Genomic DNA, 14,263 nt, shown 5'->3' on the forward strand with positions numbered 1-14,263 from the left:
ATTTTGATTTTGAGGTACTCCCTCCGTCCCACTATTAAGTGACCTAGTTCAAGTTTGCAAAAAATTTAAGGCAAGCAAGGGGAAAAGTACTTTTAAGCACTTTTTACAATTATACCCTTATGGATAGTAAATAGTGAAATTTTGAAATGATTTATCTCTCAAACTACACCACGGATGTTCGCAAACTTTGTACCATTGAAAAACATTTTAAAACACATACTTAACGAATATAAACATGACTATCAAATTATGTATATTTCTTATAATCAATTAAAAGGATAATTTTAGAAATATCATCTTGTTTAGTGATATAGGTCACTTAATGGTGGGACAAAATCTAAAAATAACTAGATCACTTATTAGTGGGACGGAGGGAGTACGATTTTATTTCTTTATCATTCAGAAATTTGTCTTTTTCAGTTTACAGGAGTTTGGTTGTTTGGCGCATTACTCTCTAATGCTTTAGAGACAATGTAGAATGAATTTATGTGGTCATCTAGTAAATTTGTAAGGAAAAAACTAGTTGAATATTGAGTTTCTCAGTTTACGTGCAACACAGCCTACTTCACAAATGGGTAGGTCGGATGTATCTGCAAAATGAAGTGCTTCTAGAAGTTGTTAGTATTTATCTTGGGGGCATCAGCCCTTATGTGCATTGAGTGTGAAAGGATGAATTTTTCTGTGTATTTCTGTCTGATCTTTATGGTCATAGAATGTTACAAAATGAAGATGTAAAAGATTTAATGGCAGGCAGCACCTAGCCGTCATTCGCCTGCATATCCTTTAGCCACCAAGTAAAAAGGATTTGTGTAGTCTCCCCCACCTTTAATGAGAGCAACAAAAAATTAAGCTCCACCCTTTATATCCGTTAGAACTCCGAAAAAAATTCTCGTCTGTGCTTTTCATATGGTTCATTGGATCGTTTGACTTTATATCTCGGAATGCGATGGAGGCCGTCCATCTAATTTCCACCAACCATTACCTTTTCCACTACTTTTCTCTCTCTCAACGGATAACTCTGATTCAGAAGAAACTCAACTCTTCTCCCTCACCTCCTCCATTAAAATATTTATTTATGAGAAAAAACTAGAACTGAAATTAGAGCTTGGGTTCAATAAATAAATCGGATGCTTTCAATCAATCGATTTACGAATGAAAATGGTTGTTCAATGATCGATTTTGAGACTCAAATTACCTCAAGAGAAATACCTAAATCTACGATTTCTCTGCACGACCTAACCCTAATATTCAGAAGAGGTAACAATTATTCGATGATGATGATGCATGTTCAGTTGAAATAAGACATGATGACGATGATGCATGTTCATATTTCCTTCCCAGTCTTATGCATTACACCCTACTGCAAGTGCAACCCTTTCTTTTTCGGATTTCAATAATTCAGCTATTGAATTATTCACGCAAGTTTTACTGGCTAGCAAATTCACACCTCATACGTTAAGAATAGTTGACAAAGTTTTGTGCACAAAACATGTTCGATAAAATTCCTCTATGTTCATATACCTGGGTAATAATTTTGTTAGCTCATGCTGATTTGGTTTGAAGGATTCGCATTTACTTATTCTCTCATAAATTAAAATTAACTGAAGATGAATCATTTGCTGATAGTGCAATCAGTTTAATAAAACAAGAGATTCAGTTTAGTGAAACAAGAGATTTTGTTAAGGTGATTGAGATTGGAACTTTACTTCACATTTGTAATGGAGAACTTTAGATTCAACTGTTGATGTTGTCGAATAAATGATATCGATATTCGAGAACTTTTCCGTTTTAAAAACAAACTCATATTACTGAAGACCTGAGATGAGTTATTCAAGAACAGTGGCCAAGAGACAGTGGTTTGAATTTGAGAGATCCAGTATTGTCATTATTATTTTGATATTCGCATTTGGATTGGTTTGGTTTGCTGGTGTTGTACTGGGTGAAACAGTAGGTCATTACTATAGTCAGGACTTTTTGGTATAAATATCATTGTTCACTAGGAAAACAATTCAGGTCATGGAAATAATTGTACAACATACCTGTTTTGTGACATTTTTAGAATGCTTGCCTTCGGTGTATTCCTTTAGATTAGGCTATATAGATGTCCGTGTTCTTCGTTTGGTCGTTTATCTAACAGTTGTTGTCCATATTATTGGTTTTAGTATCATAAATAATCAATTGTTACCAGTACAGCACTGAATTATATCTTGAATTCTTACACTAAACCTACAGCAGGAACAACTGATCACTTCTCAAGTAATCCAGTTCAAATGCCACTATGAATGAGTCCAGGAGATGGGAAGCCACTTCTCAAGTAATCCAGTTCAAATGCCACTATGAATGAGTCCAGGAGATGGGGAAGCCAGAGTTTATCGACACACAAAGAAGAGAGTCTATAATGTTTGAGAAAACAATATTGTATGCATCAAACCATCAACAAAAGTGTATGCAGAAACTAGACCTCAAGATAAAGGCCGATCTTCCCAACCTGTTCAAGCCACCACATAAACGCGTTCTTCTGAAGATGACATTGACACTGCATTTTTAGCTAGGATTCATATGTTACAATGAGTTTTGTTGCAGAGCGTCATAGTTCTGAGAAAATAGAAAATTCGTATGAAAAACAAAGGTTTGTTGACGTGCAACGCACGTGCACTCTACTTGTATATATAACTTATGACATCATATTAAATTCTTAAACATTTCAGCCATCTCTACGTATTTAACCGGTTCTTTTGTCTGAGGAGTTGAGGCATATGCCTCGCTTCTCCAAAGGAAACCCCGTTGACCATATAAACGCATTTTAAAAACCTCGCTCTTTTTTTGTCAGACATTGGTTGAAACTCGGTTGTTTGGTTATAACATTTTGATCATATACTTCTTTTAACAGGATGGGAAGAGATTTGGTTTATGATCCCTGGTCTTGGGATTTGCTGTGTGCTGCTTCTTCCTCAGAACTATACAGAATTAATCTGGAACAGGTATTATGCAAAAAAAAATCATTATTTTAACTTCTATGGCCTGACTAATAAATGGTGTTAGGACCCTAGAGAAAAATACATTTCTTTTCTGGAATTTTTGGAGATGCACATCCATTAAAACTTTTTTGTCTGACTGGGTAATCTTAGGCTTCTTTAGCACTGGCACCATCCCTGTAAACTTTTTAGGGGTGTTTTCTGTCCTCAGTTAGCACTCGGTCGCAAGCTTTAAATGTAGTATCTCAAAGGTAGTGGTAATGCTAATATTTTAGTAGTGGGTATTTGGCCTTCACTAATTGTCGTTTTCCTTCAAAGCCTTACTGCTGAGGCAATTTTGCCTTTCTAATTCAGTAAGATTCATGGTTTGGTGCAGTAGAATGCTTCGACTTCAGAACAAATCTTCAGTTTGTAGGATTAATTCTGCCGAACATGCTGGTGATACTAATCAGGTTTCTACCTGAATCTTCTCAACTACTTGAGGGTGTAAGCAAAATATTTCTATGTTCCCCTACCTGAAAACTAAGGCCGTGGAGCTAGATAGGGTGTACTAGTTTTACCAGAAACTGTTATGTGCTAGCGATTGTAATTTACCTAGGAAATAAATAAATATAGAAAACTTATCTTGGTACAGTATAAGGTGTATAGTTGCATTCGACGATCAGTTTCCGATGCAGTCCGAGTTAATCTCTTTGAAGTGGTCAACTAACTTTCTGAGTTGAATTTTTAGGAGGTTACTGCGCCACAATTTCTTGATAAAATGGCTGTTGGGACTAGTGACGGGAAGGTACACCAAATGGCTGTTGGGACTAGTGACGGGAAGGTACACCAACATCATTCTGACAATATTTCTTGATAAAATTCACAAGGATATACATGCGAAATTGGTGTGCGATTATAAATATAGTTGTTTGCATACTCGTTTGTTAGTTAAATTGTAGGATACCGTTAATCATATTTCTTTCACGGATTCACTTATTTATACAGTGTATTTAATCAACTTTTGCAGAACTGTTATAGCGGTTATGAATGATTTGATGCAATACACAAGTATTGGTGTATGATTTGGGCTCTTCGCAATTGATAATTCATTATTTTATTGTCCCTCATTCCAGTGATGTTCTATTCTTGCCATTCTATGTGCAGGTATTGGTGTATGATTTGGGCTCTTCACACCCAACTAGAGTCGAGGATCATATGCGAGTAATTTTGTGGTATGCCCCTATGGTAACTTCAGTTCATAATTATAGAGGATGCCATGTTTGGCAACAATCATGTACTGTTCTGCTTTATCTTTTTTGCATAATTGTTAATATCTCTTCAAATTGGCTTCATTTTCGGCAGGTAAGGAAGCCCTATAGTAGACATTAAATGGTACCAGACCCTTAACTCGGAAGGAACGAAGTTGATCACCACGGATAGCCATATAGTTAGGATCTGGGATCCAGAGAGAGTAAGTGATTTTAATTCTGAATCTTACTAAATAAAATAAAAAATAACAAGATTTGACTATGTTCACAGAAACCGTTAAATGAAACCTTTTGCAATCTTGTGTCTTTCTGTACTTAAGTTGGTACTTACTTCTATATTAATGCAAAACACAGAGACCTCTTTAGTCAGCTAAGTGCTAATCCTTGTGAATTTTATAATTGGACAACTGATAGTAGTCCTTACGTTTTGCTTCTTTCTTAAACAAATTACTAATGTGTCATCTAACAATTTCTATAATGCTTCCAGGGAGATAATATTACCAGCATAGAACCAACAGGTGGAACCATCAATGATGCACTTATATTCGACAAGAGCGGGCTATAGAACACTTGAGAAATACGTGCTCAATAGTTTCAACTTCTAAATGGCAAAAAGGACACTCCATGGGAACCCCAGTAATGAATCTTACAATGTTAGAGAACACACCAACACCATCATCAATAAGCTTCCACATAAATGTATGAATTTTAGGAGCAAATTTTTTCCAAAATTTGACCCAAGGGAATTATGAATCATTATACATAGAAGACTCGCCAGCATCATTTGCCAATAACTTTTGATAGGATTTAGAAGTGAACTCGCCAAGGTTAGTAGAAGTCCAGATGAGTTTATCTGGAGAAGCAGATCTGTATATGGGAATTCTCAAGATGTGACTGGCTTCAAAAGGATCAAAGAATTGATTAAGCTGCATATTCCACCTGGCCTCATTATGCATAATCAAATCACTGACCTTCGAAATATCAACACAGAAATGACTTGGTAAGGGTGGTTTGAAACCTGGCAATGAAGGAATCCAGGGATCAGACAATATATCCACTTCAGTACCTGTCACAACAGACCGCAAAGAAACAATAGATCTCAGTCGATCAGATCCGAGATCCAACAGGAACAAAGGGAGAACGATCAAAGAAATTACGATGCAGTAAGTGTCCATACTACGGATACAGACACCGTCGAGGAATATGATGAAAGGACACATGCAGTAGGAGCTGAAAGAGAGATCGAAGACAACATAACCATTGCAGAATTTAGGCAGCGATTGGCAGAGGAAAGAAGAAGGGAAGTAGAACTACGTGCGAATTTGACACGACAAAATGATGAGTTAAGAGAGGAAAATCAGAGACTACAAGAGCAAAGGTCACAATCAAGATCCAGAACAACGCGTGCGAGCTCAAGGTCAAGGACAAGCAGGAGTACTACTAGGAAGAGTAGATCTGAGCACGGAGATAATACACAAGGGCAATTTTCGGATAATACTTTTCAGGAAAATGAAAATTCGCAGGAGGAGCAAGAATGGGATCGCATAGACGACAGGTATATCCAAGTGGGAGAGGATGGAACCAGGCGAATGCGTCGTAGAGAAGGTAGATTGGAGCAGAATGGGGAGCACAATCGCACGCCTGATGACGAACAACGAGAGAATGACGTAGAACAAGCAAGGATGGTACTTCATGGAAGAGAGATGCTGAGACAGTAGGATGAGAGAGATAGAGCAGCACAAGAACATGCGAGAAATGAAAGGGAAAGGCGAAGGGAAAGAAGAAACGAGGAAGAACGGAAACAGCTAGAAGAGGCAATACGTAGGGATGCACATGGGTTGGATTGGGTCGGGTTTGGCCTCACCCACCACCCAACCCACTGATGGTGGGTAACAGAAGTTGTCACCCGCAACCAACCCAACATTACAATGGATCGGTTTTCACCCGACCCATATTACGGTGGGTTGGATTGGGTGGGTGGTGGGTTACCCACCATAAAATACAATAAACACTACATTACAGTTACATACTTACAGTCTTACTGTTAAACTTACTTGTATACAAATAACTAAGACTCTTACAGATTGGAAGTAATAGCTTTTATCAAAAAGCTGACCCCAAGTCAAGTGTAGACAATTAACATCATAAGAAGTTACTTAAAAGTGTTTACAAAATAAAAATTCAGATAAGTAAGAAGTTGGTGCAAAGTTGGAAACTACATGCAAAGTGATAAAGCTAACAATAACAAGAAATGAGTTCAACTGTTCAAAGCTCAAAAGATAAAAGAGTACATTACCATTTCCTACTATACTAAAGCCTAAGATCATATATCATTACTTCAACGGTTGTGGTTAATATAAGATGGGTAATCTAAGGGTTAGAATTAACTTAGAAATATTTAGGTGGGTGGGTGGGTTGGGTCGGGTGAGGGAAGCCGTCACCCACAGTCGACCCGCCATACTATGGGTTTTAATGTTGTGATCCATAGTCGACCCACTCCTAGGTAGGTTGGGTCGGGTGTGGGTAATTTTAGGCGGGTGTGGGTTGGGTTAGTGGGTTGAGTCGGTTTTGTGCAGCCCTAGCAATACGGCAAAGCCGACATGAAAACAGGATGAGAGAAGCCCGGTTGAAAAGGCCAAGGGAACAACAAGAAGAAGACATATTCCCAAACGCTGAAATCCGAAGAGAAATAGCGGAGTTAAGAGAATTAGTGACTAAAGGGAAAGATGGAGGAAGAACACAACTGGAGGATGCGATAGAAGTAGCAGCAAGGACACCCTTCGCACGAAGGATACAATCAGTAACAATACCAAGAAAGTGCGCACTACCCACGTTTCCTAGTATCTTTGATGGATCTACATGTGTGATCCAGCACATAAAGACATACAGCTTGGCTTTATTACAATATGAGGATAATGAGGCAGTCTTATGCAAGTTTTTTCCATCCAGCCTCGTAGGAGAAGCCTTGAAGTGGTTCGATGGGTTACCAGTAGGAATAATAAAGTCATTCGAGCACTTACAAAGTCTGTTCTTGGGGAAATACATCAGCAGTATCATGCTAAAACTAGGAATCGAAAAAGCATTCAGCCTACGAAAGAGAACAAACGAAAGTCTGCGAGATATGACCAACAGATGGAGGACAATGAGTAGTGAAATGGTGGGGAGAGTGGATGAAAGAAATCTCATCTTGTCATACATCAACGCGATGTTACCAACTGACTTGTTGTTTACACAGATCTTTATAATGAAAGACAGAATAACAATGGTTGAGTTGTGCGAATACCAAGAGGAGTACATCGCACTCGAAGAAAAGCAGAGAGATATGGAGTCTTACCCGATCGCAGTAACGAAGGAAAGGACAGGAAATGCTAGTCTATTACCAAGGATGGCAAATGCAGTTGCGAGTACTTCGCAGGGAAGCAAAGAGAAATTAATCGCAGAAGATCAATCCAGGCAGGTTGCAATGAGTAGCAGAGATCAAGAAATGTACGAACAAGAGTACAGAGAGAGGAAGTATAACAACCACGGAGGAAACAACAAAGTGGCAAGATATGATAATCATGAAGACGGATATGGAGGAAATAGGAGGTATTACAATCAGGGTACGAACTACAGAGGAATAGAGGTCAGGATGCCACCTCTTAACACAACAGTAGAGAAAGTTTGGGAAGCTGTTATATTGATGGAGGAGATAACACCACCACCCAATTTTGGGAAAGAACCACAATCGGGATGAAGAAGCAAAGAGTTTTGCGCTTATCATCGTTTGCACGGCCACACAACAAATAACTGCAAGAATAATCAAAGAATAATATTAAGAATGATCGGACAAGGAAAGCTTAATCACTTCCTAGCTACGCCACTACCTCCACCACCACCAGCGCAACCAACAACAGGAGGGCCATCGTCAGGAGCATACAAGGACAAAAATACCTTTCTAATGGAGGTGGGAGCGAGTTCCAAAAATCTACTATGAAATTCAATAATACACTCGTACAAAAGCATAGAGGACTTCCATGACAATGTGTTGAGTCGGGTATACGCGAGGGATGCTAAAAGAAAAGAGATTCTGAATTTAACAAAGATACCAAAGCTCAAGGAATGGCAGAAACAGCCAATAACATTTAGCGCAGAAGAAGTAACTGGAGGAGGCGAATTTCACGAGAGTCCACTAGTGGTTAAGTTAGAAATAATCCCGAAAGAAAAACCGAACAAGGAAGAAGAGAAAGAAGACCTCGCATGGGCGATAAATAGGATACTAATTGACTCGGGAAGTTCTGTGGATATTCTCTTTTATCACACATATAAGACGATGGGAGGAAAAATGAAGATTTCATCCCGTCAACATACAAAATATACGGCTTCAATGGAACACCAAACAAGCCGAAAGGAGAAGTCACCATGCGAATACCACTTAAGACAATCTCTACGGAAGTAATATTTTGTGTTGTAGATGTCGAATCTCCATAAAACGCATTGATTGGAAGACCGTGGTTACATAGCATCCTGGGTGTGGCTTCCACATACCATCAGTGCATTAAGTTACCATTGCCCCAAGGTGTTGGAATCATAAAAGGAGACGCCAATGAAGCGAACACATGTAATGAAATCGATGTAGAGAAAAGTGAAGAGCGTGCGATTAAGAGAAGGAACGTCTGGAAAAAAGACGCAAAAGAGAGCAAGAGGTGCGAAAGATTGATGGTTCATTTTATAACAAAAGAAGGAGAAGATGATAAGAATGGAGAATCCTCTAAGGAAGAAGGGAGTAATAGTGACCTAACTCAAAAGTGAATCGAAGGAACAGAAGGGCTTAAATATGTGAAGCAATCTAAAAGGGAAGACTTTTAACCAGGAGAGTTAGTCATAAGCGAAGTGCCACCTTATCGAAAACAAGGAAGAAAGAAGAAAGGAAAAACTATATGGGATGGACCATATGTGGTGAAGAAATATGTTGGTGATGGGATGTACCAGCTAATGGAAAGAGATGGAAGAAATATGGAGAAAATGGAGAGTCGACTTTACAACAAGAAGTACATGAAGCAGTATTATGGTTAGTATGTTATGTGCATGCGAAGTGAGTAAAGGGATGAAGCAGTGAGTAAGTTTTAAAGTACTAATAAGAAAAATCAGATGTGTACGAGCAACAATTATTACAAGAAAATTTTTGTTTCTTCTACACATGTGTATTTAAAATGTGTAAAAAGAGGACGAGGCAAAAACAAGACCTCAAAGTAAGACCTCAATAGGGGGCAATAAAATTTAAAACCTCTAACTAGGGAGGCCGGGTAACCAATTATGTCGTGCACCCTAGTTCGCACGTGTGCAAGAGGCAAAATAAATAAGCCATAACGCGCATCACAATTGGGGAAAAACCTGGTAATGCATGGCTCAGACGAAAGCCATACCAACCCTGGGATCTGAGTCATGGAAGGTGGGGGTGAAATATAAAGCCTATCCGGTAGAGACTCCTTAGTCGAAAGGCCAAGGTACTAAGTTCTCTATTATGGAGTGTAGAAACTCGACCAGGGCGCCGCGGTACACGGTTGAGATAAGGGTGTCGGGGGCGTCTGGAGCGTACCTCGCCACTCTTAGCAAGTCCTGGATATGATACACTCGGTCCTCAAGAAACCCCACTTAGGGAGCAGACTCGAACGAGTCTGCGAAAACAACTGGTTGTTGCCAAGGTAGTCAATTTCGGCCATCTCGGCCGAAAGTCCACCGAAATTCCCCTTTTCGGCTCATAGCATAGCGAAATACGAAATTCCGGTGATACGAAAAGTTACCGGAAAACTCGGTTATATCGACCGAAATTCCACCGATTTTAACAACCGAGATAGGGTATTTTAGTAATTTAACCTAACTAATCCTAATATCCTATTCCACCGATTCACTCTTCTTCACTTCGTTTCTTCTTCAGTCTCTGACTCTCTCTCACATAATCGAAGCAAGGTATGTTAATCGAAGCAAGATTAGGGTTTGTGGTGTTAATCGAAGCTAGATTTATATATTTTGAGAACTTTTCTATCATATTGTGAGTTCTTTTGATGTTAATCTGAGATTAGGGTTTTGAATTTCAATTGAAGCCTTCTTTGTTTAATTGTTGAATTTGTTTTTCATGGGTTCTTTTTGATTTGTCATGGGTTCTTGTTGATTTGCTGGTGAGGTCATTAAATATTGAGTTCACTTCATAGTTGTGGCAGTGTTTGATGCATGTTAGGGTTCTTGTTGATTTGCTTTAGTAATGAAGAATTGGGTGTTCGGTTTCCTCAGGTAGCAGTATTAACTGCTGGTTAAGCTCAAGAAGTATTTAATTTTGCTTTGGGTGGCTCAAGTAATAGTCTTCTTTCAGATGGATGCAAATCTGAGGTAGACATCCATTCTATGCTTCTCTCAGGTAGGAATGTGGTTGAGGTGATGTTTGTGTCATTATCTGATATCAATTTATAGACTATACATCGATGTTCATAAGTAGAGTTTTATTAGGCAGTGGTAATAATTTTGTGCTAATAATTGGTTGTATTAGCCAGTGGTGTACCAAGTTCAGTTGGCTCCCAATTGTAAGAAAGTTCAGTTGGGTAATAGAGTTTTCTTATTGTTCTCATAATTTCAATTTGATATGAATTTCAGGTTGTGATTATGGATTCTCCTAATGCATCCAATTCTAAAAAATCAAACACTACATGTGGGTCAATACTCCCTCAATCTTCTAGTATGACTCAAACTAGAGATCCAGCATGGAAATGGGCTACATGCAAAGATCCTGCATTTCCGAAGAAACTAAGTTGTATGCTTTGTAACAAAGAAATGCGTGGTGGTGGAATTACTATGCTTAAGCTGCATATCACACAAGTCAAAGGGAATGTTTCATCATGTATGAAAGAAACAGTTGAAAATATAAATGAAATTAGACAAAATGACAGTATAAAGAAGTTAAAGAAATCTCACAGGGATAACATTGATGCTATGTATCGTCGCACACAATCTGATGAGAAGTCTGATGCTGATACTCATGATGAGGACCATGAGGTACAAGAAGTTGAAAAGGATTTTAATGTGGGCGGTAGTAGTCAAGTAGTTGTTCAGAGTCAGAGAAAAAGAAAATTCAAGAGCCAAAGTAGTTCTAGTAGTCAAGTAGTTGTTACAAGTAGCACATTTTGGGAAGATGTTGATTATGCTTGTAGTGTGCTGAAGCCTTTAGTTAAGGTTGTAAGGTTGGTGTACATCGAGCGCAAACCTACAATGCCTTCTTTTTATGATGCAATGAAGATAGAAAGGAATCAACTAGAGGAGAAATTCAGTGAAGATGATGATACGTGGGGTGTAATTAAGGCTTTCTTTGAGAAAAGAAGGAAGAATAACTTTAATCATGCTCTACATTGTGCGGCATACTATTTGAATCCTTCCATATTCTACACTATTGAATCTTATGAAATGGATAGTGATCCAAAGTACATAGAAATCAAAAGGGGACTTCATACAGTAATGCAAAGGCTTATACCCAATGAAGATGAACTTGATGCTGCTACGGGTGAATTGAGAAAGTATGCTGATGCTGTTGGGATCTTGGGAACTCCGCCTTGCAAAAGAAGAAGAAATAAGGATCAACCTCGTAAGCTTGTTTTTTATTTAAGTTTAAAGTTTGACTACATTTGTGTTAGATAGATTTTATAACTACTTTGTTTATATTTATAACAGATGAATGGTGGATTACATTTGGAGGAATCGATGCGCCAAACCTAAAAAAATTTGCAATCAGAGTATTGAGTCTTACTTGTTCTGCTTCCCCATGTGAGCGAAACTGGAGCACATTTCAAAATGTAAGTATTCTAATCTTTTACACTGATTAGTAATATTCTGAATATGCACGAACCATGCAATTCCAATACCTATATTTTGAATTAATTGATTGTGGAGTGTTGTATTACTGTTAAGACTTGACCATAACTCATTTCCCTTAAGTGCTCTGTATAGTAGGTCGATTGAACTAGGAACATAACATGCCTGTATACCCCTATGTTCTTATGACAACAAGCAACAAAAAAATTAGCATGTGCTTACTATTAAGTATTTTAGTTGAATACTTACTTATCTTATGTATTTCAGTTGCACCCGAAAAAACGAAATCGCATAACGCAACAGAAATTGAATGATAGTGTTTTTATCCAGTATAATAAGAAATTGCAGCGTCGTTACCTAGAAATCCAACAATATAACGATAATGATAAAGCTAATGATCCTATTTTTCTGGAGGAGCGTGATGAAAATGATGAATGGTTGGAGTTACGAAATTTGAATGACTTGGAGGTTCATGGTGATTATGTAACTTTTGATGATTTGCAAGAGATAGTTAATGAAGAATGTGGGACTGTTGGTAGTAAAGGTGCCAGTAGTTCTCGAAGTAAGTCTACGTATCCAACTAACTCGGAGTATGATGGATATGATACTGATGACTTGATGTTGGACACTCAAAATGGGCTACTCGGTGGTGTCGGGAATGATGGAGTTACTTTAGATGATGATATCTATGATGAATCAAATTATATTGATTAGAATTGTAATATGCTTGTTGTTCCTTTACTTTGTACACATTTTGTAACGTTTACTTAGAGCGTGAGACTACTTTTCTTGGTTGTGCAATCATGATACATTCTTGATAACCTCTGGAAATGGCTGTGGATGTGAAATGCTTCCAATTTTATTTGTGAATCGAATTAATTGTTACTAATAGTCTTTCAGAACTCTGGCCTCAGCACATTTTCTCATCAATCCATATGAGAGTTACTGTTTACGCCTGGTAAGCTCAATTTTAATCTAGCTGGATCCTCGCCAAACGGGATTTTAGTTTGCATTACGGGCGGACTGTTTTGGAATTAACGCTCCATCCCCATGAAATTGAACCTGGCAAAAAACACTTCTTATTATAAAAGTTGGAACCGAAATTTGAAAACGGAATCTCCCCGAGACAACGTTGTACCAGTGTCTCGCTCGGGACCGAGATAAACCGGAATCCGAGATTAACTACCTTGGTTGTTGCATCACTGGATGGGAGGAGCCCACCCCAACCCGGTAGGGGTACGTCTCTTTGAAGGGGCAACCAGGGGGAAGATAAGGACGGAACCCTCCATTAGGGAGCTTAATTGTGTCAAAAGACGTCAATATCATGGGACTATAACTCAAACAAGAGTATAGGCCTGTTGTATTAGCGCATAAATATATCCTACAGAGGCAATAATACGAAAGATGATAAGGCGAGATCAATGGGTAAATACGCGAAAGCGTAAAGACCTCCTGCGATTTCGCCGCACGATCCAAATGAATACCTTGAGGCAAAAATAAGTCCTATTAACAGGGGAGGACGATTGATACCTCTACTTAGGGGGGCTCAATAAGACCTCGTGAACAAACACAACAGACCGCACTAACATTATTTTTGCAGACATAAAAGCAGAGGCAAAGGGGCGATCAAAACATGAAATACAACCATGCACGGGTAACTACAAAGGTAACTTGAAAAACTAAGGATTTAGCAGAGGCAATTACACTGTTGCGAATATCTGAGGCAAGAAGGGGATTATAAACTCAATAAGAATATGATATTCACACTAGCATAATTGCCTCGTGTCAAACATGATAACAATTGCATATTCGCATGTATGGTAGACTTCTACTACATTTTATTATTATATTCGCACATATGACAGGATCATAACATGTATCATTATATTCGCACATATAACAGGATCATAATATGTATCATTATATTTGCACATATGACAGGATCATAGCATGAATTATCTCATTCGCACAAATAATAGACACATACACATGTATTGACATATTCGTATGTATGATGAACTCACGCACATAGGTTATCATATCTAACCTTGAAACTGACATAAGTTGTTATAAAGAAAAGCATCATTCTTTGATCCACAGCTAGAAGAAAGGGCGAAATCTACTAAAAGAGGAAATATATTCAAAGTATTGACTTCAAAGTTATGATCGTGTACAAGGAAGAAAATATCATATGAAGAGCGT

General features: G+C 38.3%; 2 protein-coding genes across 7 annotated transcripts; both read left to right on the forward strand.

Moving 5' to 3' along the window:
• The first annotated feature begins 933 nt into the window (after window positions 1-933).
• Window positions 934-6,346, forward strand: LOC113274854. Of its 6 annotated transcripts, none has more exons than XM_026524264.1 (8): window positions 934-1,525; window positions 2,233-2,629; window positions 2,891-2,981; window positions 3,352-3,427; window positions 3,706-3,798; window positions 4,122-4,189; window positions 4,320-4,428; window positions 4,713-6,346. In XM_026524264.1, exons 2-7 carry the CDS (start codon window positions 2,617-2,619, stop codon window positions 4,321-4,323), a joined length of 345 nt encoding a protein of 114 aa, XP_026380049.1. In that variant the 5' UTR covers window positions 934-1,525; window positions 2,233-2,616; the 3' UTR covers window positions 4,324-4,428; window positions 4,713-6,346. The 6 variants fall into 6 exon arrangements, with proteins under 6 accessions (XP_026380049.1, XP_026380045.1, XP_026380046.1 ...); XM_026524262.1 differs by having other exon boundaries at window positions 1,118-1,257; XM_026524263.1 differs by having other exon boundaries at window positions 1,129-1,257; window positions 2,236-2,629.
• On the forward strand, window positions 5,069-5,943 carry LOC113272106 (trichohyalin-like). The gene is made up of 2 exons (XM_026522010.1): window positions 5,069-5,094; window positions 5,256-5,943. Exons 1-2 carry the CDS (start codon window positions 5,069-5,071, stop codon window positions 5,941-5,943), a joined length of 714 nt encoding a protein of 237 aa, XP_026377795.1.
• Window positions 6,347-14,263: the final 7,917 nt, after the last annotated feature.

The sequence above is a fragment of the Papaver somniferum genome, chromosome 4 (genome assembly GCF_003573695.1).
Source record: "Papaver somniferum cultivar HN1 chromosome 4, ASM357369v1, whole genome shotgun sequence".
Taxonomy (NCBI): domain Eukaryota; kingdom Viridiplantae; phylum Streptophyta; class Magnoliopsida; order Ranunculales; family Papaveraceae; genus Papaver; species Papaver somniferum.

Coding starts and splice junctions, on each gene's coding strand:
- LOC113272106 (XM_026522010.1), top strand. CDS start 5,069: ATGAGTTTATCTGGAGAAGCAGATCT. Junction 5,095..5,255: donor TTATCTGGAGAAGCAGATCT/GTATATGGGAAT, acceptor CTGGCAATGAAG/GAATCCAGGGATCAGACAAT.
- LOC113274854 (XM_026524260.1), top strand. CDS start 1,128: ATGCTTTCAATCAATCGATTTACGAATGAAAATGGTTGTTCAATGATC. Junction 3,799..3,984: donor TTGGGACTAGTGACGGGAAG/GTACACCAACAT, acceptor CAACTTTTGCAG/AACTGTTATAGCGGTTATGA. Junction 4,034..4,121: donor TGCAATACACAAGTATTGGT/GTATGATTTGGG, acceptor TTCTATGTGCAG/GTATTGGTGTATGATTTGGG.